General features: G+C 35.2%; 2 protein-coding genes across 2 annotated transcripts in view; one reads left to right on the top strand and one right to left on the bottom strand.

Moving 5' to 3' along the window:
- Positions 1 to 18,131, bottom strand: part of LOC150109233 (uncharacterized) — a 195,265-nt gene extending 177,134 nt beyond the window's left edge. Inside the window, exon 1 of the mRNA XM_090401911.1 lies at positions 17,576 to 18,131. Within this exon, the coding sequence (XP_090258037.1) occupies positions 17,576 to 18,131 (556 nt within the window). The remainder of the gene's footprint in view (positions 1 to 17,575) is intronic.
- A 216-nt stretch (positions 18,132 to 18,347) lies between these two features.
- The window catches only part of LOC150109232 (protein SET-like), a 104,206-nt gene continuing 95,544 nt past the window's right edge, over positions 18,348 to 27,009 (top strand). The window contains exon 1 of the mRNA XM_090412296.1: positions 18,348 to 18,701. Coding sequence (XP_090268422.1) covers positions 18,438 to 18,701 — 264 coding nt within the window. The 5' untranslated portion in view covers positions 18,348 to 18,437. The remainder of the gene's footprint in view (positions 18,702 to 27,009) is intronic.

The raw sequence follows: 27,009 nt of genomic DNA, 5'->3' as shown, positions 1-27,009 counted from the left end.
GATGATAGCAGGTCTATGGAATGAACCTTATGAGACAAGGTTGAAGATTTGTGGGTTGCAGAAATTGGTTGATAGGCAGAAAAGGGGTGATATGATTGAGACATTCAAATTACTGAAGGGTTTCTATAAGATTAATTCAGAGGAAATTTTTCAGAACAGGACTGGTGTTGGGAGGATTAGGGGACATCCATGGAACTGGGCAAGAGTGTTGTTAGCCAGGGCATTAGAACTAGGTTTCTTACTTGGAGAGTGGTGGTGAATGAGTGGAATAAGTTGCCAGAGTCTGTTGTGGGTGCCGTGACTGTGAATGAGTTCTAGGCAAAGTATGATAGATACTGCGTGGATGTTGAATAGTTGTTCTTGACATGTTTAGGGCCTCCCTCGATAAGGACTCCTTGGAGTTGCCCGTAACAATAATAATAATAGATGGCTTCCCAGTAAGCTAATAATGTCATCACATTTCGTTTGTTTTTGCACTCAGTTATTGCAGTAGTTATTTTGTTTACAATAAAAACCTAAATATGATGAACAATAAAAATGATGGGAATACATGTATTCACAGTGGAAAGAAGAGGCACAATAAGTATGGAGACTAAAAGCAGAAGTTATCAAACGAAATGACAAAGATAAGTTCATACATGTTGTGTCTGCTTATGATGAATGTATCAACTGTTAGAACATTATAAAAGATAAAGTTTGTATTATGGAGCACATGAAAAATTCAGTGTGATGATCACTTAAAAAAAAAAAAAAAGGCATATTAATAGAAAGAATGAAAAATTGTCGGCAATTTTGATTGAAGACATGCAACAGCAAATGCTGTAAGTCTTGTGCTTAAACAAGAGATCATTAAAGATACTACAGCATGCTATAAACTTATGTACAACGAGAGGGGAGGGGGAGGGAGTTGCAGTTCAATGCACACATTGTACATCAGGAGTTACATATTAATAATAAATATGCAATACTGTTTGTATTAAGTTTTTTTACAAATGCGTATGCTTTTATATTTATGTATTTGATAGAATACTGAACAAACTTTCCTTTTGTCAAAGTTTTCTTAAGTAGAACCTGTTGTAGTTTTAATTATCTTTGAAATGAACAAATATATATGCCAAAAATAAATTTTAATTAAGCATCATTAGACAGACAGATTTTAAACATGCACAGAAATCTTCAGGAAGAAATGACCAGTTAAGAACTTACTCTATCTACATAAAAACCAAAGTTTTTATGTAGATAGAGTTGGTTGAAGTCTTATATAAATGAAAGCAAGATCTACTGCATACAGCTCAACAATGAAGTCATTACATTCAACTGAAATCTGAGGAGTGCTTAAGGGTCAAAGCTGTATAACTGAAAGGAAACCTCCACAAAGCCTTTAAAGGAATGCGGAGAACTGACCAGGGTTTCTGACTTATGTCCAATCCTCACCTTCCTGTGGTGCACCCTGTTAGGTATCTGCCTGGATACTGAACGAACAATGATGAGCTGGCAATTTGGGATTTCGACGACCAAATTGTATTCTTATTGGCTTAAACCAAAATATTGAATGATGGTACAACATGATAGAATTTCATGCCGGCTGGTGCGTCACCCGGATAAACAAGGCTCCCATTGTTCTCGCCAGGGAACCAGGGTGAACAGCAAAAAGTCAGCTACTGGAATAAATCATGAAACACTCCTCAATTCAACATCACCAGAGTTCAAGATGGGTACTATCAACATAAGAAGCCTGAATGGCAAAGAAATGAGCTAACTGAGGAATTGGATAAGTACCGGATAGACATAATAGGGGTGACTGAAACAAAAAAGACAAAAACTGGTGAGAGCTTTCTGAGCAATAAATACAAATGTTATATACAGGCACTGACAATCAAGGAAAAGAAGGAGTAGGCATAGTATTCAACACAAAATACGAGGCTAACCTTCTTGAATGGCAGGCAGTCTCAAGTAGAGTGATGTGGGCAAATATCAGAATGGAGAACTGGACAATGAGACTTATTTGTGCCTATCGTCCCACAGAAGGTTTTACAAAGGTAGAAGTAGAGGAATTTTTTGAGACTTTAGAGAAAGCAAGTAACACAATGAAAAAGGAAAAGTTGGTCATTGTTGGGGATCTAAATAGCAGAGTAGGAAATGATTGTCAGACACACAAAAATATGTTGGGAAATTTGGAGAAAAGAGCAAACTAATAATAATAGCAAATGCCTGTTGGATTTCTGCTCCGGACATTGACTGGTTAGTACTAACACAATGTTCCAACATAAAAATGTTCACAAATTCACATGGAGAGAAGAGGCAAGAAATAAGAAAAGTCTCATTGACTATGAGAGTTGATTATTTGATAGTGATGTTTTCTCCCTGGTGCAGGACACCAGAGTGTACAGAGGATTTGAAATTGGAAGTGATCACCATTTAGTCTTGAGCAGAATAAAACTGAATTTCATATTGAAAAGAAGAACATGTAAGAAAGTTTTAAAACAAATAAAAGTTGAGCATCTATCAGATGTGAACTGTAGACTAAAATACACAAACTTTATTCAAGAAAAAATGAAAGAGCTTGAGCACAGGAACCAAACTTTGGAGATTCAGTGGCAACCCTAAAGAAAACACTGACTGATTCAGTCAGAGAGGCATGTGATGAGGTTGTCTGTAAGGATAGAAAAATCCGAACTCCCTGGTGGACACAGGAAATTAAAGAGACAGTGAAGGAAAAGAAGGAAGCATATCAAAAGTTACTTGTGCTCTTAGAGAATACAGAGACAAATGTAAGAAAGCTAAACACTGTGTAAAATTAGCTAACCAAAAGTCACGGGAAGACTTTGGTAAGAACATAGAAAATAAATATCTAGAAAGTGGCAAGATATTCTGGAGGTTGTTGAAGAAGCTCAGAAATGGAGGAAAGAGGACACTGTTAAAGGAAATTAGAGATGATAAAGGTGACATGAAAACTGGAGAAAAATTTCTTTTGAAATATGGAGTAATCACTTCAAAAAGTTGCTAAATGAAACAATCAGTGGCAGCACAGTGGTAAAAAACATTCAACAAGGATGCAGTCAGGAATATATATCAAATATGGAAAAGCGGCTGGAGTAGATGATATTTGAACAGAAATGTTGAAGTATGGAGGTATAAGTCTTACAGTAACTGCACTGCATAGTTCAGAAGGCATGGACAGAGGAATGAATTCCAGATGATTGGAGTAGAGCTCTCATAGTACCCATAAAAAAGAGGGGAAATAAAACTGAATGTGATAATTGTAGAGGTATTTCTCTCATGAGTGTTCCTGTTAAGATTTACGCAAGTATACTTGAGAAACTGTTGAGAAGGATTGTAAAAGAAAAGTTGGTGAAGAATATGCTGGATTCAGGCCAAACAGGGGCTGTCAGGATCAGATTTTGATCCTAACAGAACTCCATGGTGGACACTGGAAATTAAAGAGACAGTGAAGAAAAAGAAGAAAGCATATCAAAAGTTACTTGTGCTCTTAGAGAATACAGAGACAGATGGCTCTGTATTCTCTAAAAGCACAAGTTCTGTATTCATGGGAATATAATAAAGATCTGTATTTAAGTTTTGTAGATCTGGAAAAGGCATATGACAATGTGACAACAGAGAAGCTATTCAAAATGCTACACTTATATCGTGTCAGTGGAGCATTTTATCAACAATACTTAGTCTTTATTTGAGTTGTAAGTCAGCAGTTAGAAATGAAGGAAGCATTATCTTCTCTGTTTTTTATTATCTATATGGATCACATTATGAAGCAAACTGGTATTAAACCTGATATCAAAATTGGAGATGTTAATAATAAATTTAGTTTAATCCTTTATCCAAGTGTGAGCAAACAAAGTTTGCGCTTGAAAGTATCTTCAGGACTGGGGTAAGGTGGTACAACACCAGGCCACTCCTTGTAAAGGTGGAGCAAGCTACCAACATTCCTATCTCAGTATCTCCCATAATGCAAAACACATCTCCTTGTAGATGTTGCGGACTGGAGATGTTAATGTCAGCTCTTTGACATTAACATTTCTCAATCTTTATGAGAACGATGTTATACTTCTAAATAAATCTGCAAGATTCCCTGACTAAATCGAATAACTGTTGTAATAGATATGGTATGAAGGTCAGCGATAAAAAGACAAAGACAATGAAAATAAGCAGAAGCACTGAAAATATCAATTGCATTGTGAATGGAGAACCTATAGAACAAATAAAACATTTCAGCTACTTATTCATGATTTTTAGTGAAGATGATAATTTAAATATGGAAATAGACAACAGAATCAACAAAGCTGGTATGGTAGATAGTCAACTGAATAAATTTATATGGAATAAGAGAGAAATTAGTCAAAACACTAAATTAGCTGTATACAAGACAGTGTTCAAACCAATTTTAACTTATGGATCTGAGAGCTGGGCCAGAAGTAAAACACTTGACCAAAGACTAGGGACCACAGATATGAGCATTCTGAGAAAGATCAGAGGCATGAACAGATGGCATCAATGGCAATATCATATTAAAAACGGATATTAGGAAAGAACTTAACATTGTCAGCATCCAGAAATGCACTCGCAGAGCTAATCTCAGGTGGTATGGTCACTTAACCAGAATGTTCTCTGGCAGGTTGGCAGGAAAAAGACCTAGAGGAAGACCAAGATATAGGTGGATTGATACGGTACAAAGTGCCTTAGACGATAGAAATATAAGATGTGATAATGTTGGAGTCTTGACAAGTAACAGACTGATTTGGAGGGAAATTGTAGATAGGAAGTTAGTAATGAAGTAAATTTTTCATGTAGTACTATCATATCCTGTACACCCCTTGAGGGTACATGGCAGGAATTTGATGATGATGAAATCTGAACAGATATTATGCTGTCTGGGAAGATAGAAAATCCCACTAGATCAGCTTAATTTGAATCATCTGTGTAGACAGGCAAAATTTTGTTTGTAAACCAAAGTGTCCTATGGCAATCTGATGAGTGCAATTCAGATTCTCCCACCACAGACAAAAAATAGTTGACCATATGGGATTTGTTCTTTTAGAGAAACTTGTGTCATAGTTCTTCTTCTTCTTTTCAGCCATTTTCTGTCCACTGCTGGACAAAGGCCTGCTCCAGTTCTTTCTGCCTTTCTCTGTTCTTGGCAATGATTGACCAACTTTCCCGAATAAACTCTGACAGTTCATCACTCCACTTTCTTTTAGGACGCCCTCAGCTTCGTTTCCCTTCTTTAGAAATCCAGTTCGTAAGTATGGTGGTCCATCGCTCATCTTCTCTTCTGGATAAATGTCCAGCCATTTCCATTTTTGTCGCTTGTGGTGAAGAATGATGTCAGTGATGCTTGTCTGGCTTCATATCCAAGTGTTTCGCTTATCTTTTAATGTGATGCCTAGCATCAACCTCTCCATTTTTCTTTGAGTTGTTAATTTATTTGCCAGTTCTCTTGTTAGTGACCAAGTTTTGCAACCATATGAGATGACTGGAAGTATACACTGGTTAAATGTCTTCCTTTTTTAAACAGAGTGGGATATCATCGTTTTGAAAAATGTTTTTAAATTTTTTGATTGCACTCCAGGCAAGTTGAACTCTCCTATTTATTTCCTTTTGGAGTCCACAATTTAGGTCAATGAGATGACCTAAGTATGTATATGAAGAGACTCTTTCCAAAAAATTGTTTTCTATTATTATGTTTTTGGTGTTACTAAATGATTAAACATGATTTTAGTTTTTTCTCTGTTTATCTTTAGAACGACTTTTCTGCTTTCATGATATAGGTCTTCTATTATTATATTAAGGTTTGGAGTGTTTACAAAAATTATGATATCATCTGCATATCTTAGATGTGTTAAGTTTCTGTTATTAATTTTTATACCAAGGTTTGTCCAGTTTATATTAATAAATATTTCTTGAAGGACTGCTGTAAAGATTTTGGGTGATAGAGAGTCTCCTTGTCGGACATTTTTTTCAATTGGTATTTTATTGCTACTCGTGTGAAGTTGGATTGTTGCAGTGAGGTATATTGCTTGGAGGAAGGCAATATACCTCACTCTATACCGCAATATATCCATATATTCTCCAGGAACTCCCTGATTCTGGAGTGCACTGATTATTGCGTTAGTTTTGATGAAATCAAATGCTTTTTCATAATCAATGAAGGCTAAACAGAGAGGCAATTGGTTTTCTTCTGCTTTTTCTATTATTTGTTTTATCATGTACTGATAAAACAGATATTTCAGTCTGAAACTTACAGACCATCTTCAGTGGTAGTGACAGTTGATTACAAGGTAGATGCAAACAATGGATTGATTTGAAACAGAATGAGCCATATGATGTTATACGTGCTTTCTCTTAAATGTGGCTCTTACTGTTTGAAATCAATACACTCTTTGCATTCTACCTTGTAATCAACTGCCACTGGAGATGGTCTGTAAGTTTCAGACCGAAATATCTGGCCTACTAATCAAATAAATAGTATTACCTATGCTATGCCTTGTGCTGTCATGTAAAAAAAAAAGTTGACAATATGGGATGGTTTGCAGCAATATTATTTTCATGATATATAAAAGAGAGGAAGAGAGAGCTGTTGACATAGGAGCAACAATAGTTCATTTGACTTCATATACTTACTGTTGATCAGTGAAGTTCGAAATTCTCCAGTCTTCTGATAGAGTTTTGATCTAATCAGTACATGATAACATCTGTCAGTATCCCAAGTTGTGGAAGACATGGAGAGAAAGATGCTCATGGCTTTACACCAAAAAACTAGATGCTTTGGTAACTGTAGTTGTGGCAGCTCAAGTACTACACTCTATCACATGATTCACTGCACATCTCTGACAGAAGAGGAGTTGACCTTCACAGAATCAAATTCAGCTTACTTGATTTTCCATTGTGATATCTGTGGTATAGTACATGGCTGCCCATGCAGAAAAGTAGATATCATGGAAAAGTAATAAAAAAAAATATAGAAAAAAGAATACTTAGCCCACCGATGGTACAAAATGTACTATAAAAAAAAAAAAAAGATTTGCAAATAACCTTTCATGGGTGGGAGAAACATAAAAAAAAACAAAAAAACTAGACACTTTCTCTTGGACTAGGTATATTAACTGTTTTACAGACCATCTTCAGTGGCAGTCACAGTTGAGTTTTTTCATGCGGTTAGCCTAGTGGCTTTGCACTTCGCAATCATATGCCTGCGGAAGGAGTGTCCTAGGTTCAATTCCCGTCGACGACGTGAGGAGCTTAAGGATCTTCCTCAGCCATAGCCAAGTTAGCCAGTCTTGGTGTGGACAGCAGGGTTTTTTCCACCAATTTAACTGGGGTTTTTCATCCCACAAGCAGGCAAACTGGACTCGTGAACATACAGACTACAGTCATAAAAAATACAGCAAGGAGGGCAATGGGAAACCACCTTGTGTCATTATCTCCCTAGTAGTCAGCTGCAACCCTCTCTAAGAGAGGAAGCCACAGGATCAGATCAGAACCTGAAATTTAAAAGTGCCACCTCCTTCAAATATCTTGGAACATTGATTACTTGAGATAATAAAATTAGTACAGAAATAAAAGCTAGAATACCTGCCTCCAATAGATCTTATCGTTCACTACATCATTTATTTTCCAAAACCTAACAAACAGAGTTAAAACAGAAATATACAAGACAATCATTAGACCTATTGTTTTATATGGAACAGAAACAGATCATGATACTAAAACGTTGCAGATCTTTGAAAATAAAATCCTCACAAAAATCTAGGGACCTGTAAGAGATAACACAACAAGTGAATGGAGAAGAAGACATAATCAAGAACTATATCAACTCTATAGATCCCCACTTCTAGTTGATGGGATTCGAGCAAGCAGAGATAACTCAGACATGTGGAAAGAATGGTTAAAGAAGCATTCAAGATGAAGCTTGATGGAAAGCAACCTTGAGGTAACCCGTGGATGTGTTGGGATAATAATATCCAAAAAGACTTAGCTGAGAGGAGAATGCAGAACTGGAATGAAAGCACTCAAGACAGAAAAGAATGGAAGAAGTTGGTACATGCAACAAAGCATCTTAGAGGTTCAGGTAGCTGAAGAAGAATGTTATGAGAAGGTGTCCTTGACATATATGTCCAGGTGCTTACTGACACTTTCTTTACAGTTGCCTTCTCAGCATAAGAAGTTTTATCAATAAATGTTGCTACTTTTGTGGTATACTGCTTCCTAATAAGAGTTGCTCTGATCGGTTTTTATTTTTCGTAACTCCTTTCATCTATGGCATGCTCAAGAGTATCGTGGGTGATTCTACTTCAGAATTAGAAAATTTCAGTATTTATTCTTATGATCTTTACTGCCACACTAGGCACAGATGACAGTCTCAACAGACATTTTGAGAATGACCATACTTCTGATAAGGCTCTACATCCTGAATCCTTTTGTAATGCATTTAAAGCAGCACAAAGGGTACAAGAAGCAGGGCCTAACTGGGTTTAGATATCCTGCTTTCACAGATGTTTGTGGTTTAGGAGTTTTAGTAAGGATGATATTCCTGGTGGGAAGCAGGTGACACTCCCTACATATGAATATTCTCTTCATGACTTTCACTTATTGGTCTTTCATTTTGGAACAGATCTCATTAAGAAAATCGAGATCACACTGCTTGAGGGTAAATCAAAGTTTTATGAGGGGTACCTATCACTGGAATTCCTCCGATAGATGTTGCACAGAGCTGCTGTGATTATGTCTGACTTCTAGTTTCCATACGTATGTCCCCCTGAATGAAGTTTCTTGACTGAGTTTAGAGATCCTGTGAACCCTTCAGGATGAAGAAGAGCTTATATGATGCTTTTCAAATATACCAAATGCCCAATTATATGGCATTGAATTCATTCATACAATGCTTTTAACAATATAATGCTACCAGGAACAACTGATGTATTCACTCAATTCATTTATGATATTTTGGCTCACTACTCCTCTCTGTGTTTTGCCGTGAACTATAAACTGTTCATAACTACCATTTTATTTTAATGTTGTTAATAATGGCAAATAAAATCAGTAAGGATGCTGTTGCTTCCAGTGAAAAGATGTGTAAAGATATTACATGCTTGAGTTTTAATGACGACAGCATACTGAACAGCAAGACAGGACATCCCAAACTCAACTCACACTATAGTTGTTAAAAAACAAAATTCTTCACTATTTGCAACACTAGTTAATACCATAGTTATCTGCAAATGTCACAATCTTATTGCTAAAATGAAAAAAAAAAAACAACTTTTAATAGTATAGATCGATGAACAAACTGGTTGGCACATTTACTTAAGACAAGCCATCCAGAATAACTTTTTCTTTTGTAAAAATTATTCTAAATCTTTCATTTGTGTACCTGATATGACTAAATGCATTATTTATGCATACAACTATATACGACTGCATAAAAGCATTACTAAACCATTACATGCATCTACAAGTAAAAAAGTAGTGATTTGCTATATGAGGTGGTCTGGAACCTAATGTGTCAAAGGACAGGGTTATAAATTGTGTTTGGTAGAAGATAATGAAAATATATGTTCATAGAGACAGAAGCCTATAAATATAAAAGATAACATTCAAGGACCAGCAATCATGAAATGCGAAATAGAGAATGCTATACAAACAAGTAAAACAGGAAAAGCCAGTGGACCAGATGGTGTGCAAACAGAATTTTTAAAATTAATCGAACCAGATAACATCAAACTTCTCGAAAAACTATTTAATAAAATATATGAAAGTGATGAATTTCCATCAGATTGGCTCAAATCTACATTTATCACTATCCCAAAGAAACCCAAAGCGAATTCCTGTGGTGACTTCAGACTTATTAGTCTAATGAGCCAAACATTAAAAATATTTTTGAAAGTAATTCAGAATCGCATTTATAGAAAAAGTGAAGAAACTCTAAGTGAAACACAATTCGGCTTTCGGAATGGTTTTGGTACTAGAGAGGCCCTTTTCTGTACCCAAATATTGATACAAAAATGCATAGAAAAACAGAAACCCGTCTTTATGTGTTTCATAGATTTTGAAAAAGCATTCGACAAAGTCAGACACACCAACTTAATAGAAATCCTTCAACAAATAAGGCTAGACGAACAAGACATAAGACTAATAACAAATCTGTATTGGAATCAGTCAGCTACCGTTCAATTAGACAACATTACCACCAGTGATATTAACATCAAAAGAGGAGTGAGACAAGGATGTGTGCTCTCACCACTCCTGTTCAACATATATGCAGAGGTAATCTTTAAAAAAGCATTGGAAGAATGTCCAGAGGGAATCACAATAAATGGAAAGATTGTTAACAACCTACGATATGCAGATGACACTGTGCTAATTGCAGATAACAGTATGGATCTCCAAAAACTCGTTGACAGAGTATACATAGAAAGCCAAAGAATGGGAATAAATATAAACATCAACAAGACAAAATACATGATCATCAGCAAACATCCAGCCTCATCAATGAAACTGACACTCAATGGGAAAAATATTGATCAAGTGTCAAGATATAAATATCTTGGTTGCTGGCTTAATGAACGGTGGGATCCAGAAATGACAAGGATTGAAGTTGCACGGCAGTCCTTCATGAAAATGAGAACACTATTCTGCAATAAAGACCTAAACATGGAAGTCAGATGCCGAATGCTGAAATGTTACGTGTGGTCAATTCTGCTCTATGGAGTTGAAACATGGACATTGAAGGCGACGACCATCAAGAAAATCGAAGCCTTTGAGATGTGGCTATACAGAAGAATGTTAAAGATATCATGGACAGAAAAACTTACCAATGAAGATGTCTTAAAATCCATTGGCAAAGCTAAACATCTTGTACAAATAATCAAGAAACGAAAAACATCATATCTTGGACACATCATGAGAAACAGCAAATACCAACTTCTATAAACTATTTTGGTAGGAAGAACTGATGTCAAAGGAACTAGAGGAAGAAAAAGAATATCATGGTTTGACAACATCAAGACGTGGACAGGAAAGAGCAGTGCACAACTGCTCAGATTAGCACAACAGTGCAGTTTGTTCGCCAAGATGGTCGCTGACCTTCGATAGAAGATAGCACAATAAGAAGATGTTCATAGATTCAGAGGATCTGACAAAGACAAAACCTCGCAAGAGATTGGTGACAAGAGAGTGCTGACAGTTAAAGAGTTGGAAGTTGACATGGATGTTTGTGATTGTCTTTAGGTGGAAGGTGAATTTCATTGCCCAGTGTGAGACGACTTCCCCGTTTATTCGATGCCTGAAGTAGCTGAAAAAAGGTTCTCTAAAGCAGGGTTTCCAAACTATGTAAAAATAAATTTAAAAAGCCCATAGCCCACCCACGGTATAAATATACTACAGGTTTAGTAATAACCTTTCGTGGGTTGTAACCACAAAAAAAAAAAAAAAAAAAAAAAAAAGCCACGCAGAAAAGAAAAGGAAACCGATGGAGACTAAATAGGGTGCAATGTATATAATTTTAAAGAGCCCATGCCCAAAGAGATGGCCCATCTCTTCAGAAAGAGTTTAGAAATGCCATCACCATATCCTACATCCACGGCATATCGGAAAAAAAAAATAGCCAAGATTTTAAAAATGTACAACCTACACATTGCATTTAAGCCCCACTGCAAACTTGCTATCCTTATCCATTCTACAAAAGATCAGCTCCCTCCTCTCTCAGTGCCTGGAGTTTATAAAGTACCCTTTTCCTGTAAGCTGGCATACTTTGTACAGACAGGCAGATCTGCAACCATCAGCCTAGAGGAACACATCAGACATCTGCAACCACGACTATGGTCAGTCAGGCCTGGCTGACCATGTCTTGGATACAATTCGCAGGATCTCTTGGGAAAAAACACCATGCTCCACCACAGGAAATTCAAAAAAGAGAGGCTATTTTTGGAATCAGTAGCAGCTCTCAGAAATCAACCAAATCAAAATAAATACGGTTGCATTAAACTTCCTAAGATTTGGGAAACATCAATCATCAGAAATCTCACCTTACATTCCAGGTCAACTACGACCGCCCATAGAGGGTGCTCCACCTAGATAGGACTTCAGAGTCACCCATGTAGTTGGCTTAGTATTGTGTGGTATTTGTGTATATGTTATTAGTTTTTTTGTAATCCCTGAAGAATCTCAGTGACTGGGACGAAATATAGGAAGTATTAAATTCTGTTTTAATCCTTTCTGAGTGCTGTATACAATCCATTAAGCCTCCAACATGAAGTCCATGCCTACTGTCACCTCATCTGCTGAAAATGAGTCTAAACCTTTTACAAATTATGCTTCTGCTAACCATCCTCAGGGCATTTATAATTCCTGAATTTGATGAATTTGTTGATTACCCCCACCTCTTCTTATGAACTGTCCAATTAATAAAGCAGCAACATCGAAGGGTTACTCTTGCTCCATGTGTTTCCATCTGATTATTTTATTGGAAAATGTTAATACTTGTTGAACATGTCTACACACACACACACACACACACACACAAATACAGCGTGAAATGCTGAGAAATTGTCCAAATCTGAATTGATCAGACTGTATACCAATATCCAAGTTTTGGGAAGTGATCACTATTAACTATTCTTAAGTTTTTATTCATCTATATAATTTTTAATTTAATTTACACATTTAATTTAATTTAATTTACACAACTTTACTAAAATTGTTTCTTTGAATCGAAGAGCATAATATGATATACTTCAGCTGTGACCAAGACATGAGCTAACATATGCATGATTTATAACTTGTTTCATCTTTTAAATGTCGTTAAGAGTCTGTCTTGCTGATAATGTCCACGTAACATTGGATGAAATATATATTGAAGTTTTTAAATAAATTCTACATAATTTTTGTTACATGTGTAAGCTGCAAAACTTATTTCAATATAAAAGCACTGTCTACAGTGGGAGGAAGTTGTTCAGTGACTGAGTGTCCATTTGACATATCTTTGAGGAAGTCCTACTTTAGGAAAAAGGCCAGTATAATATGATGGATGTATAATGATTTGATGTGTAGGCGGTGTGGAAGGAATGGATGCAAGTTTTTGGATGGGTGGAGTGAGTTTGAGGGATGATTAGATTTGTATAAGAGGGATGGCCTACACAAGGATGCATTTAGTATCAGGAGTCGTGAAAAACTAATAACTGGTATGAGACCTAACACAGAGAATCAGGGAAACTAAGTTATAATGGGAGGAATGGTGAGAAATAGACTTGTGTTTCTTAGAAAGGACCTCCAACGATGAGTCTTTTGACTCCATGGAGGACCGAATAATAATAATAATAATAATATGAGTGTAAGAGTAACAATGTTATATAAATGTGCTAATGACAGAAATGTGCATTATCATGAAAATGATTACGAGGAGCGAACAATTTCGAATTTGTGTTCATCCAGTTTGGACCTATCAAAAGTTGTTCAGCTGTGTCATGCAGACAGCACACAAGAGTATACAAAAGAACATGCAGGTAGATTATTATGTCTATACATGAATGCTAGGAGTATCAGAAACAAAAGGGGTAGAGTTTGCTTCCTTGGTCAATATGTATGAACCTCGGATTGTAACCATTAGCGAGAACTGGCTAGCTATCGGAATCAGACCAACTAACTGGCATTGAGTGTAAAGGGTACAGCATTTTTAGGAAGGACAGACAGGAAGGGGGGCATGCCGCTAATGATATCGGACGACTTGAATCCACTTAGCGTCAAAACCTATGATTGTAGCATTAGTAACAGTATTTCACGTGGCAGTAAATTTGAAGCCATCTGGTGTGAAGTGGAATCTAATGAGATGAATTATATAGTGCAGTGTTGTTACAGAACCGGTGGTTCCTAGTGATGAAGAAATGCATCACCAAATAGAGAAGATGGGCACGAAAAATATATCCTAATGGGAGACTTTAATTAACCAAATACTGATTGGGTAGCAGTGGAATCTCATGAGAAGAATGAAATTGAATTTATTGAGCTGTTGCAGGACAACTTCCTCAAGCAGCACGTGACAGAAGGAACTCAAGGTCAAAGAGTGTTGTTAGATTTGATTATAGTGTTCTTCTAGCATCCATTAGTTAAAGAGGGCATTTCAGTTAAAGACAACTATTCTGCTTCTGGTTAGTGACAGTGATCATGTGGTATCCTATTGGGAAGTGGCTAAGTTTATAAATGTTCCATTCAGAAAAGATTACATGCTGAACTCCAAAGCAGGAAATTATGACCAACTAAGGAATATGTTGAGTTCATCAGAATGGTATCAGTTGCTGGATGGGAAGAATATTGACAATGCATGGAAAGCATTTAAAAAATACTTAAATGGTGCAATATCAGAATGTGTCCAGAGAGTCCAGAGAAAACATAATTTAACTATTTTGGGAGATCCTGTAAGCCCTAAAATTGTTTGAATATAGAAGTGTGGCATTTTGGATATTTTCACCTACTGTATAGATAATAAGAAACACTAGTACATTTACTTGTGTATCAGATGCTTTTGTTTTGTTTCTTATTTCTCTTGTGAAATGATGTTTCTACAGTATCTGTACTTAGTGTTCACAGCAGGATTCAAACTTGCAGCATGTTGGTTGTAGAGTGAATACACTAACCATTTGGCCAGCCATGTTGGATGACATGAAAAATCTGGACTTGCAAAATGTAGTTATGCATTTGGACTGGAAAGAGTGGATGCTTTGTATTAAGTTCGTGGGACCATACTGCACAAAATTTATATCAGGAATTTATGAGTGACAATACTTGACAGCCAAAGTGAGGTTCAAAGGACCTATTGTGAAAATGGGCAAAATAGGACAGTAAATGAGTTGGATGCTGAAAAACACACTAACAAGGACAAGGAGGTGATCAAAATCACACTGACAAATAAAAACAAAGAGGTGACCATATCTAAGCAGATTAGTACTGCGATCACCTTGGTTTCATGAAGATGAGAAAGAGTAGAGGAATCACAGAAGGGTGATACAGATGGTGTCAGGCCTATGGAACTTTTTGTATAAAAGAGATTGAAGGTTTGTGGGTTACAAAGAATGCTTAACAGATGAAGGTGAGATGTTATGATAGAAACATGTTGCTTAGGGAGTTCTAAAGAACTGATGCAGGTGAAATTTTTCAATCCATGACAGGAGTGGAAAAGGATTCACCACTGGAAGAGTAAAAGTCTGGTTAGCAAGGATGTGAGGACTGGATTTTTTGCCTGGAAGGTGGCAAATGAGTGGAATGAATTATTGTGAGTACTCTGTCAGTCCAAAGACTGACAGAGTACTCACAAGATGTGTCTTTGGACTCCATGAAGATGCCCGGTGAATAATATCTATTAGGCAACAGAGTCCAAGTTATTGATACATAGTTATTTGTATAAATTATTTAATTAATTATAACATTCTAAAGCTAGAATATGTTTTAAAAAACATCCACACACAAAACGAAAGATTTCACCTACAAAATAAATATGGATTATTTTGGCATTCCTTAAAAGAGATAGAGCAAAAAAGAAGAGTACGTACCACTGTAAATAGGATTGGTTGTATTAGTAAAACTAGCTAAAGTAACAAAAGGTTTTACTTAAGACATGAGTTACAACACTAATAAAGACAAGATTTCTTGAATGGGAATGAAAATATACAAGAGGTTATGCTTCTGACACTGTAGAACTAAACTAGTACACAACATGGTAGTGACTGCATCCCAATTTTCTTAATTCATATTTCATATAAATTTTTTCACACTTATCAATATGACAACCAGGTTGGCCAAGTAGTCTATGTATCCATTTGCTGACCAACAGGCTGCAGATTTGAATCCTGTCATGAGCATGAATGTTTGTGAATGTCTTTAGATGGGTGATATTTCATCACCCCACTTTTTGGAGACCTAAAGTAACTTGGAAAAAAAAATCCCATATTTAGTCTTAGAGTAGTGTTTTGGAATTATGTAAAAAAACAAAATAAAAATACAAAAATATATAAAATTAATAAAAAAAGAAAAATTCTTAGTCCACCCATGGTGCTAATGTGCTAGAGATTTGCAACATCAATACATAAAAAAAAAAGAAAACAAATACTCTATTTAAAAGGAAGCATATGAATTCCAATCTATGTCACTTGCTCAAATTCAAAATACATTAGTTTTCTCATAATAATCTACCCATTCACAAACATATTTCAGCAATGCAATCCAATCACCCACCAATCTCCATGTAAAAAATTTACTCTCTACTTCCCTCTCCCCCAACCACACCTCTACCCAAACTCCAAAGAAGGATTCTTGTATTAAACTATGTATGATTCCTCCTGTATTAATCTGACGAAATCTCCTCACTAACTTAAAACATCTATCATATCACCTACTTTCCCACCCACCCATGAATTTTTACAACTTGAATTTTGTCAACCTGTCCTGATAAGAAACATCTGGAGTCCTGATATTGTTTCAACTATTTCTAAGTTTCCTAGTTTCCACTTTCCATGGAAACTAGGTGACCAGTTTGAACAGAATAAACTATGCAATCTGTCTAATGCTTTATGCAATCACCTACTTATCACTAGAATATATCCATTAACAAATAAGTTAAATAGATTTAAGTGAAGAATTAATGCACAACAGATAAATAAAAGGGATCTAAATTTGTCAGTATTCTAAAATTTGTATTATTGGATAAAAAAAAAAAAAATGGCAACAGCAACTTAGGATGATTTTCAAATATCTGTATAAAATAATGTATTAATTTTCTACAAATAAAAATTTGGTAGAAAATTATGGAATCTCTGCTCAATATGCTTTGTAACTACATAACTATATATATATATATATAAATAATAACCATAACTATAAATAATAGCTATATATAAATAATGTATAAAGAAACTCCTGCAATGAGTCCTGGTACTCCATACAGATGTTATGCAATAATACTATAAACAACAGTATTGAATTACAGTACTAATTACAAAATTTAAACATGAAAAAAGGTAACTTTTAAGGGTGATTGGCACAATTTAAATTTCCTTGGTTCATTCTCTCAATCAAAAACATGCTGGACTCAAGAAAAGTCGGTTTTAGTTGAAGTAATTGCAATATACTTAAATAGTCAGTAGTGAGTCTAGATTAATTCACTGAAAGCTTAGATAAACATTTTAAAGTAGAGTGTGGAAGGAATAGCATTAAGAGATATAACAGTACAGATATTTGGTACACAATTTGCCCAAATCTTGATATTGAGTTCGTCGTGACCAGTATACACTTAGTTATCAATAAATAGCATTACAGTTAAATGGAGGGACTGCCATTTATGCTCAAGATGCGTTTTTTTAGTTCATTTTTCTCCCACAATTATAAATAAGTCCTGCTTCCTAACATTGTATTCTATATAATATTAATGACATGCTTAAACTTGCGACTTAATTCCATAATTTTCTTTTACATCGATAAACAATTTCAATGACAGAGCTGAAATTAAAATAAGAACAGTAATCAAATGTAAACTTTATTATTTTTTTTTTCATTGATGGCTATTTATTTCACCCACCTATTAAGGTACTGCACTCAAGGGGAAATGACCTAAGTGGTGTATCTCCTGAGCTTCTATGAAAATCATCATTATCTGATATTGTCTGAATTACTATTGACCTATCTTCATGAATTTCCGATTTTGCCAAACTCTGGGAACTGAGAAGTTCGTTTTGCTTAGTGTTCACACCACTGTCATAAAATTTTGTCTTGTCTTCGGTGTTAAGAGCATCACTTTGTCCTTCTTCAGAATCACTACAGTTGGGGCATTGCATCTCATGCTTTGTTACTAAGAGTGTATTTACTTCGTTATTAGCAAGGCTTGAACTATGAGTTGCAGTAGGAGGAACCACACACGATAAATATCCATTGGCAGAATCTCCGGCAGGAGGTAAGCCTGGTAAATTTCGGAAACCATGCTGGTCTCTTTTCTTTAAATGTCTTTCACTCACAGAGTGTGTATCCCGTGTGGGGGATTCTTCTGTTATCGATGAACACATGTATTCATTTATCAATACCACTTGCTTATTATGATTTTCATTAAGTGAGTGACTATTCTCAGCACACGAAGCCATCTTGTATTTCAAACATCCAAAATCTCTGGTAGTAGTAATTACATCAGCAGTGTATTAAAGAGCACACACGATCGGCTTAGATATGCGAACAGACTTGCTGGTTGGACAATGTCATGATTCTATACCAATGAGAAAACAGAACAGTTAGTGAGCGCGAAAGCTCTGTATCTTTCCGCTTTATGTACGCATGCGTTCTGCTTTGTGCTTGGTTCTCTTGGTCACTCGGCAGAGGCTTCCAGAGTTCTTGTAAACTACTTCGCTTGTGGCGGTCGAGATTTGAGAAAATTGTTATTTCTGTTAATCATAATGTCTGCCAGTGGAGCCACGCCGAAAAAAGTTAAAAAAGTTGAGGGTTCCGGAGCAGAAGGTGATGAAAGTAGAGATTATGATGCCGAAACGCAGAAAGCTCTAGAAGAGATCGATGCTTGTCAGAATGAAATCGACGCGCTCAACGAAAAAGCCAGCGAGGAGATCTTGAAGGTTGAACAGAAATACAACAAGTTAAGGAAGCCATATTTTGAGAAGAGAAATGAGCTTATTAAGAAGATACCAAATTTTTGGGTGACAGCAGTATCCTTTCGCTTATGATTGGTGATATATTATTATATGTTTCGGCTATCCAAGTTAGTGTCTGTTGTCTTGTTTTCTTTCTTTCTTCGCATCATGTAAAGCTAGGCCTCTCGATGTAGATGCCATGTCAGGTAAAATACATGTCCACATGCTTTGTTCTTTTAGGTGTTGTGTAGTGAATGAACGCTAAGCCTAACGATTTTTGTTGGGAATTAATTGTATTTAAAAGTTGTATTGTAAGACATTTCAATACGGCAAGAGTTGTTTATCACTTCGAAACGAATCCATTGTAAACAAGCCAGGACAAATTGTAAGTTGTTATTGCAACTCAGTTGGGTGAACATAGTTTTTATTAAATCATGTAAAGAGAAGTGATTCATGTAACAGGTTTTTTAAATTAAAAAAAAAAACGAACATGACATTTATTTTATTATGATAGTGTAAACCGAACTTTCCAGAGTTTTATTAGACTTTGAGATTACATCGGGTATGTATTTTTCAATTTTCTAACATGGTTTGTGTGGCATTTCAACATTGCAAACAACAAAATGCACAGTCGGAACTCGTAAATATATAATTAGTCATTAACAATACCAATAATATTCATTCATGGAATATTAATGACGTTTGGTATTTACCCTTATTGAATATTTGAATCGGTAGGAATAGCGCAATATATTGTGAAAAATTACGACATTCAAAAATTGTCTCAAGTTAGACGAACATGTAATTTACTAGTAGTAAATTATGGTAACCAGAAACGGAATTTTGGAAAGCAGAAAAACAAAGTTATTTTAATTTTTGTGTCTATTTTGCCTAAGTTATTTTGTTTATTTTTTAATGATAATCCTGTAGTTAGTTTAGTAGTGTGTAATGGTATAAATTTAAGAAAAAATACTTGTCAGTGTTAGTTTCACATTTGATTTTATTTATTTTGCTTAGGACAGTGGTATTTTTTACTCTAGACAAGAATATTTTTTGTTGTCCAAACCATCTAAGTAAATTTGATTTGGCACATGAAATTTTATTTCTGACACTACTATCACAGCAACAGGGATCTTTCAGTATTGTCATAGACAAGTCTTCCCTTAGATTATGTCAAGTAATTAAAGGAAAAGAAAGCAAGTTTTCTCCCCTTTGCAATACAGTTACATGTGCAACTGCTCCTTGAGCGGAGGAACACAAGCAAGCATTGAACAAATAGTACTTTGTTGACACTGCAATCATGAAGTCTGTAACTTCCATCATGTGAATTACTGGCAGGTGGTATGAATCAAAATTGCAGTTATTTTAGGTGCAAGTGAAATGTTTTACACAGAGAATTGATTCATTGCACTTTTATAATATGCAATACAATTAACACTAACAAAAACTTATTTCTAATTATATATCAACTTTCATTTGTTCCTACACTCAACTCATATGCATGGTTCTCCATGCATTCCCTACCTCCTTCATTCCATTTTGCATGAGAATGTAATAGCCACTTTCAAAGTTCTGGCAGCAAAGAAAAATAACATTTCTCTTTCTCCTTAGCCAATATTTTGCATGGAAATGTGTTGCGTGTAGTCTGTATTCACCAGTACAATTCAATAGCCACAAAGTATTTAAAAAGCAGATAAGTATATGCCAAGAACTATAACATTTAGCTATTATAGGTGTTTTTCTTCATGGATTAGTAATGGCTTTACTAACTCTTCTCCATATTATAGTGTATGAATTTAGATTCATGACATTGCCTCTGTACCAGGATGAGCGACTTCACTCTGAGTAGCTTTACATATTTTTTGAACATTATTTCATTGTGTATAACATTAACTAAGATGCATTATTATGCAGCTACACATAATACTGCCATTCTTTAATTGTCTACTGAAGGATGACAACCTAGTCAGTTTTATTACAACTTAAAAGTTCAGTACTGTTTTTTTTCTCAGTGATATTTTTCTCATGAACAGCTGTGCTGTTTGCACAAGTTCCAAATCTCGGAATGCTGTTCCTCCAATAGGCTAATGTGGTTAATTCATAACTCCTCATTGATTTACCATACATGATCACACATATTATCTGAAATTCACAGTGTTTCACTTTCTTCTAAACCTGTAGAAATGTCTGGCATCTGAACAAATTTCACACCCATTCATCTTGAACTGGTGCTTAATTAGTTAGGATGTGATGTAGCATTTGTGCTTTTATTGAAAAGCTTTTTCAATCAAAGGACAAATGCTGCATCACATTAGTTGCTTTGCTTAGTTGTAATTCTTTTTTTTAAACTCCACATACATCGGTTTCACTAGCTTTCAAAACCATCTTCAGAGCGCAATAACATGCCACAGAACAAAAGATGCTAAAATCCGTAATTGTGGAAGAATTTCAAAGTTGTAATAGTAAAAAAAAACCTAATGTCTTCTCATGTATAGTACGCCCACAGTTTGTAGATCTCTGCTTAACGTTTTGCCAAGAATAGTCGATTCATGCTGAAGAGGAGAAAGAAATGAAGGATGTACGAATTTGTCCCCAACATGCGAAATCATGTGCTTTCTTGTCTGTTGCTCTAGTGGTAGCTTGATTTTTGTTGTCGCTTTATTTTTTTATTATTAATTTGTATGATGGATCCAGTACAGTCAGCAAGTTCTGTTGTTAAACGTTATAGTTGCTCTTGCAAAAGAATATTGAATAATGTGCTGACATCCTGCGAAAAAGAATCGTTATCTCCTTATTCCCCTTTCTCAGTTCATAAAACATACAATTGCGGGCGTATCGGGGTCGACTGTTAAAAGAATTCGTAGGGAATCAAAAGGTGAAGGTAAGCCAAATTTTAAATCTCCTAAAACAAAGCGCAAGAGAAAGAAACCATCTAAATCGTAGCTTTGAATGCTTTTTGATGTAGACATAAGAACTATTCACGAATTTTACGTGGTCGAGAAAAGAGTGCCAACTGTTTCGAAATTGATTCCTGTGCTTAAAGAAAAAATTAATTTTCCTTTCTAAAAGAGAAACTTTAAGGAAAATACTTCATGAAATCGGATTTTGTTTTAATGCTATTGAGTATGTTTGGGTAGAAGTGAAAAGTTTCATTTGCCATCACAACGTAACTGGGGATATTGACATGTCAACTTTTTATGCTTTCAGAACAGGCGATTGAAAGTATTACAGTTCAAAACTGTGGAAAATATTGCTCTCATGTCACTTCATCGGAAAATATGTATTGGGACAGAGACAGAATTATCGAAGAATTATGCAAACCTTTGGTGATCAGTTTAAGTGAAAGTGATGGCGATTCGGACACTGATTCATATGACTATGAAGATGAGAAGGATTTGATAATGGTATTTTTTTCCAACCTTTTTTTTTTTTTTGCATGGGTTTGTTAAAAGAGTCGCAAAAAGTCATAAATAATTAATTGGTTTAGGACAGTAAAGTGTCTCAGTTCTGTTTAGAATATCTAAGTTCATTTGAAAAGAATTTCTGTTTTTCTGTATAATTATTTTTGTTTTATGCTATACCTTTTTTTAATTTTGTTAATACTCTACGTACATTTTCCAACTGTTATACAAGCAAAATAGTTGCACACCTTAAAAACTACAATGTTCGTAAAAGAAAAGCTAAATTTTCCGACCTGTAATAATAAACAAACTCATCCCAGAAGACGGATTGATTACCCTATTATCGGAATGGATTCTCCTTTTTGTAAGTTTAGAATATCTAAGTTCATTTGAAAAGAATTTCTGTTTTTCTGTATAATTATTTTTGTTTTATGCTATACCTTTTTTTAATTTTGTTAATACTCTACGTACATTTTTCCAACTGTTATACAAGCAAAATAGTTACACCTTAAAAACTACAATGTTCGTAAAAGAAAAGCTAAATTTTCCAACCTGTAATAATAAACAAACTCAATCTCAGAAGACTGATTGATTACCCTATTATTGGAATGGATTCTCATTTTTGGGACATGCGCAGAAGTGTCAAAGGGTCTCTAATCTGTGGATGAACTATATCTTCTGGGCAGGATATAATATGGTCTGTGGACAGCAGGCTGAAGATAGTTTTGAAATAACGGTCTCAAATTTTGTGCGGTTTAATATGACTGTACTGGGTGAAGTTTAGGGAATGCTCCATTTAGTGATGCCAACTCCAAAAAGAATGTTTCAGATATAATGGTGTCTGTTTTATCTTCTATTCAATCCAAATGTATAGTTTGCTAGATCTGCTTGTCATGGGAATGAGTGGTAGCATATGTATTTCCTATGTTCATCAAAATAGATGAACTGCAGCTTTCATTGTTTGTTTCCATTAGAACAAATAAGGATTGCTAGTTTGTGGTTTTTGAAAATGGTATATGGATTGTGTTTGGTTGTCTGAGTGGTTAATGTAACTGCTCTCCAACCAGCAGTCTGCACATTTGAATCCCATCATGGTCAAGGATGTTTGTGATTAACTTTTGGTGGACAATGAATACACTGGACAATGAATTTCATTGTCCAGTGTGGAACCACTTCCCTGCTTAATGGAGGTCTGAAATATCTTGAAAAAGTTCCATGTTTGGTCTCTAAAGCAGTGTTTCCAGACCTAGTAAAAATAAATTTAAAAATACAAAAAAAAAAAAAAAAGTGTGTGTGTGTGTGTGTATAAATCAATGAAAATAGAAAAAAATCCTTAGTCCAACCACAGTATGAATGCAGTATAGGTTTCCAAATAAGTCTTTCATGAGTGTGAGTTACATAAAAAATGTAACTCACACTCATGAGGTACCTATATAGATCTGAAGCAAAAGCTGTTATTTGAACAAATAACTCTGATATTATATTAGTGATTTAAGAATGTTTGTTGTAGAGTGATCGTGTGACTGTATCTACCAATGTATGTTGACTTTGCACCAGGTGGGAACTCACTTGGCCATATGTCCTTTACATAAATTGGTTGGTTTCATATATACTTCACCTGGTGAAGTATATATGAATGCCTAGCAATAGTTTATAGATAATATAGGCTGATATGATCAGCCTATGTGTATCCACACACACACACACACACACACAAAATAAAAGAAAACAAAGATAGTCATTTTGATCATTAACCCTCCCAACTTGAGCAATATATGAGGTTGTAGCATATATACCTGTACAATGAATCAGTATAACCACTTATTTAACACTACAAACCAGTCGTTACTTTTAAAAAAAAAATTCTTTGATTTACTGGAGGGGGGGGGATTAAAATTGTGTAATGTCATTTCACATATGTCAATATCAAATGGCATATCAACAGGTTCAGAAATGCAGATTTTGTATAAAATATCACACTTCTTATTCTGCTTTTTATTTTTTATTTTTTTTTCAGGTTTCACAAGAAAAAAAATTTAAACGCAAGACTATTTCATAGAAATATACTCTTAAAATAAAAAACAGAAGAATTTTATTCCTTTTAGTAGGATTATCATTATCAGGGACCTTGAGAGAGAGAAGGACTCACTGAAGGAGACCCACACCAGCTATCACAGTTTCTTTTATACTTATTCACACTAGATGCACTCACCGCTTCAAAAGAAAAATTTTCCTCTTTTGACCTCTTACCCCTTTCTTGACCATGCACAAAGTTAACTTCAGCATATGCCTTCTTGTCCTCTCCCCACCTTCCATATGAAAAATTTCATTTGCTGGTAACTTATAGCACCCTTTCAGAAGTTTATCGATCTCTATCATATCTCTCTTTCTTCTTGATAACTAATATTTAAGGAATTGATCTCTTTCTTCTATTTACAGTGTCTGCAGTTCACGTGGTCCTCATAATCTACATTCCATATCTTTGCTACTCTTCTTGGTACCCTTTTCACAGCTTCTTTATCCCCTACGAACCCAGGAAGCCAAATCTGTGTAGAGTAGTCCAGGTGTGGTTGTACCAAAGTCTTGTAAAGAGGCAAAATTACTTCCTTTTTTTGACCCCTTTATCATTACATGTGAATATTACCTTTGAACTTCAGTTTCCTATCCACCATAACTCCAAGATTCCTAGCCTCATCGATTTCTTATAACATAATGCCATTGGAAATCTGATTATGTAATTCTCCAGCTTCATATATTGTTTAAGGAAATTAACCTTTAATTAGTCACATGGGGTCTATTTGACCCCCGTCAATTCAAGTTTGATTTCTGACAAAACCAATGATGGCTTTTTGTGATTTTGAGTTGCTGAGTTTCTTGCTGCCCTTGCTTTGAATCAGTTGCATGCTGGCTGTCGGTTCAATCAGTTGTGGAGGAGTGCTTTCTGACGTTCTGACCTTGTGTGACTAATTAAGGGTTAACAATGTAGACTTGGTAATAACTAAAAATATTTAATTATTACTTCCTATATTTCGCCAAAGTTAATTGGCCTCTTCAGGGATTAATACACTGGTGTTAAATATGCACACAGGCACACTTTTGTAAAAAGATAAACAGCAGAGATACAGGAAGACCTAAATTCCTGTAATTATGCCACCTATTGGCTTTGGTTGGGTGTTCTTGGCCATTGGGCTGTCTGTCTGCAGATGAGGGTTTCCTGCATGAGTTGCAGATGGCTGCGGACAAGAACACCCAACCAAAGCCAATAGGACTTGGGTCTTCCTGTATATCATGTCATGTCATCATATATATTTGATTTCAGCAGGTGGGTGGTAATTAAGTGACCCTCGTAAATCATAAAGATTTAGTAAAATTACAAAACAAGGTTGTGCATGGCTTAATATTATTTTTTAAAAGATTTTTTACATAGGTTAAGTTCCATAAATAAGCAACTACAAACAAGTAACTTGACAATTATTGATGTAATTGTTTATAATTGATGAACTTAAAAATATCTCAGATCTTATATATCAATCTTATACATTGGCCGAGTGGTTAGCATACCCACTCTCCAGCTAAAAGGCTGCGGGTTCGAATCCCACCATGGGCATGGATGTTTGTGCTTGTCTGTGAAAATAGTGGTGGTGGTGGTTGGTGGTAGATGGCATTCGTGTAGGTGAAGGTAGTTACGATTAATGGAGCGGTGGAGACAGAGAGTTGTAGAGTCTTTGGACTCCCTAGAGGTGTTACATAATAATAATAATAATAAAAAGCTTGGAGTGGTGATTTTTTCCATCTTTGAATAGTTTTATGAATACAATATGTTGCAGAATAGTTTGAACAGATATAAAAATAAAATTACCAATTGTCTGAAATCTTTAAACACTAAACTGAATGCAAGATTTCAAGAAATGGATATGGAAAGTTTTGAATCATTACACAGCAGCTGATCCTCATTTTCTGCTATTTCACTATTTAGCTGGACGAATGTAAAATTTTCCATAATGGAAATTCGTAATGATTGAAAATGTTTTTCAAAGATAAATATTCAACAATAGTATCATTTTCGATGGATGTGTACAACAATTCAAGCTTATATAATAAATTTATTACTGTAGCTCTACTTCTTTTATTGATATTCCCAACAGTGGTTTACTGTATGTGAACTTTTAATATGTTGCATGTATTTTTTAAAAAAATAGCAATAAGCGTTAAAAGATAAAACTGAAAAAATTTTTCGTTTGAAAATTTATTAAAACGAATAAACAGTTTATTATATTAAACTAAAAACAGATTTTGCTTTTTTTTTTTTTTTTTTTGGAGTATTATTTTTTGCTAATGTATGGTTTGCTGTTTGCCATTTTATTTTAATAAATTCTTGTGTGTTACATGTCTGTAGATTTTTATTACTATACATTAAATTACCTAAAGCTTAAAAATCAAAATAAAGGTTATTACTATATAACCCATGTGGTTAATAACAAAGAGTCTGTAATTATTTCTTTGTACACTATCTGATCAAAAGTATCCGGATACCCCTCTGTAATTCGTAAACTGATGTCTGGATGTCACTTTACGAATTATGAGATATCACTGCTGCTGTGTGTTCAGTGATAAGAAGTGCGAGCCACATGGCTAGGTCAAGGGAGCTCAATGACTTCTCACGTGCATTAGTTATTGGTTGCCACATCAGTAAGAAATCTGTCAGAGACATTTCAGCCGTCAATTTGCCCAAGTCAACAGTTGGTTGCGTGATTGTGAAGGCACAACCATGACAAAACCACAGTCAGGCAGGATGCGTTTAATGACAGACAGGGACCATCGAGCATTGAAAAGGGTGGTTCATGGAAATCGCCAGACATCGAGTGAAACAATCACCCGGGAGTTCCCCAGTGCTACTAACTGTCCAGCCAGCACCGTGACTGTGCATCGAGAGTTGAGAGGAATGGGGGTCCATGGTCGGGCAGCTGCCTGTAAACCAAACA

This window comes from Typopeltis vanoorti, chromosome 2 (assembly GCF_054136105.1).
Source record: "Typopeltis vanoorti isolate ZY-2024b chromosome 2, IOZ_Tvanoo_1.0, whole genome shotgun sequence".
NCBI lineage: Eukaryota > Metazoa > Arthropoda > Arachnida > Uropygi > Thelyphonidae > Typopeltis > Typopeltis vanoorti.
Note: the sequence above shows the minus strand (reverse complement) of the source record. Positions and strands in the feature narration are given on the sequence as shown.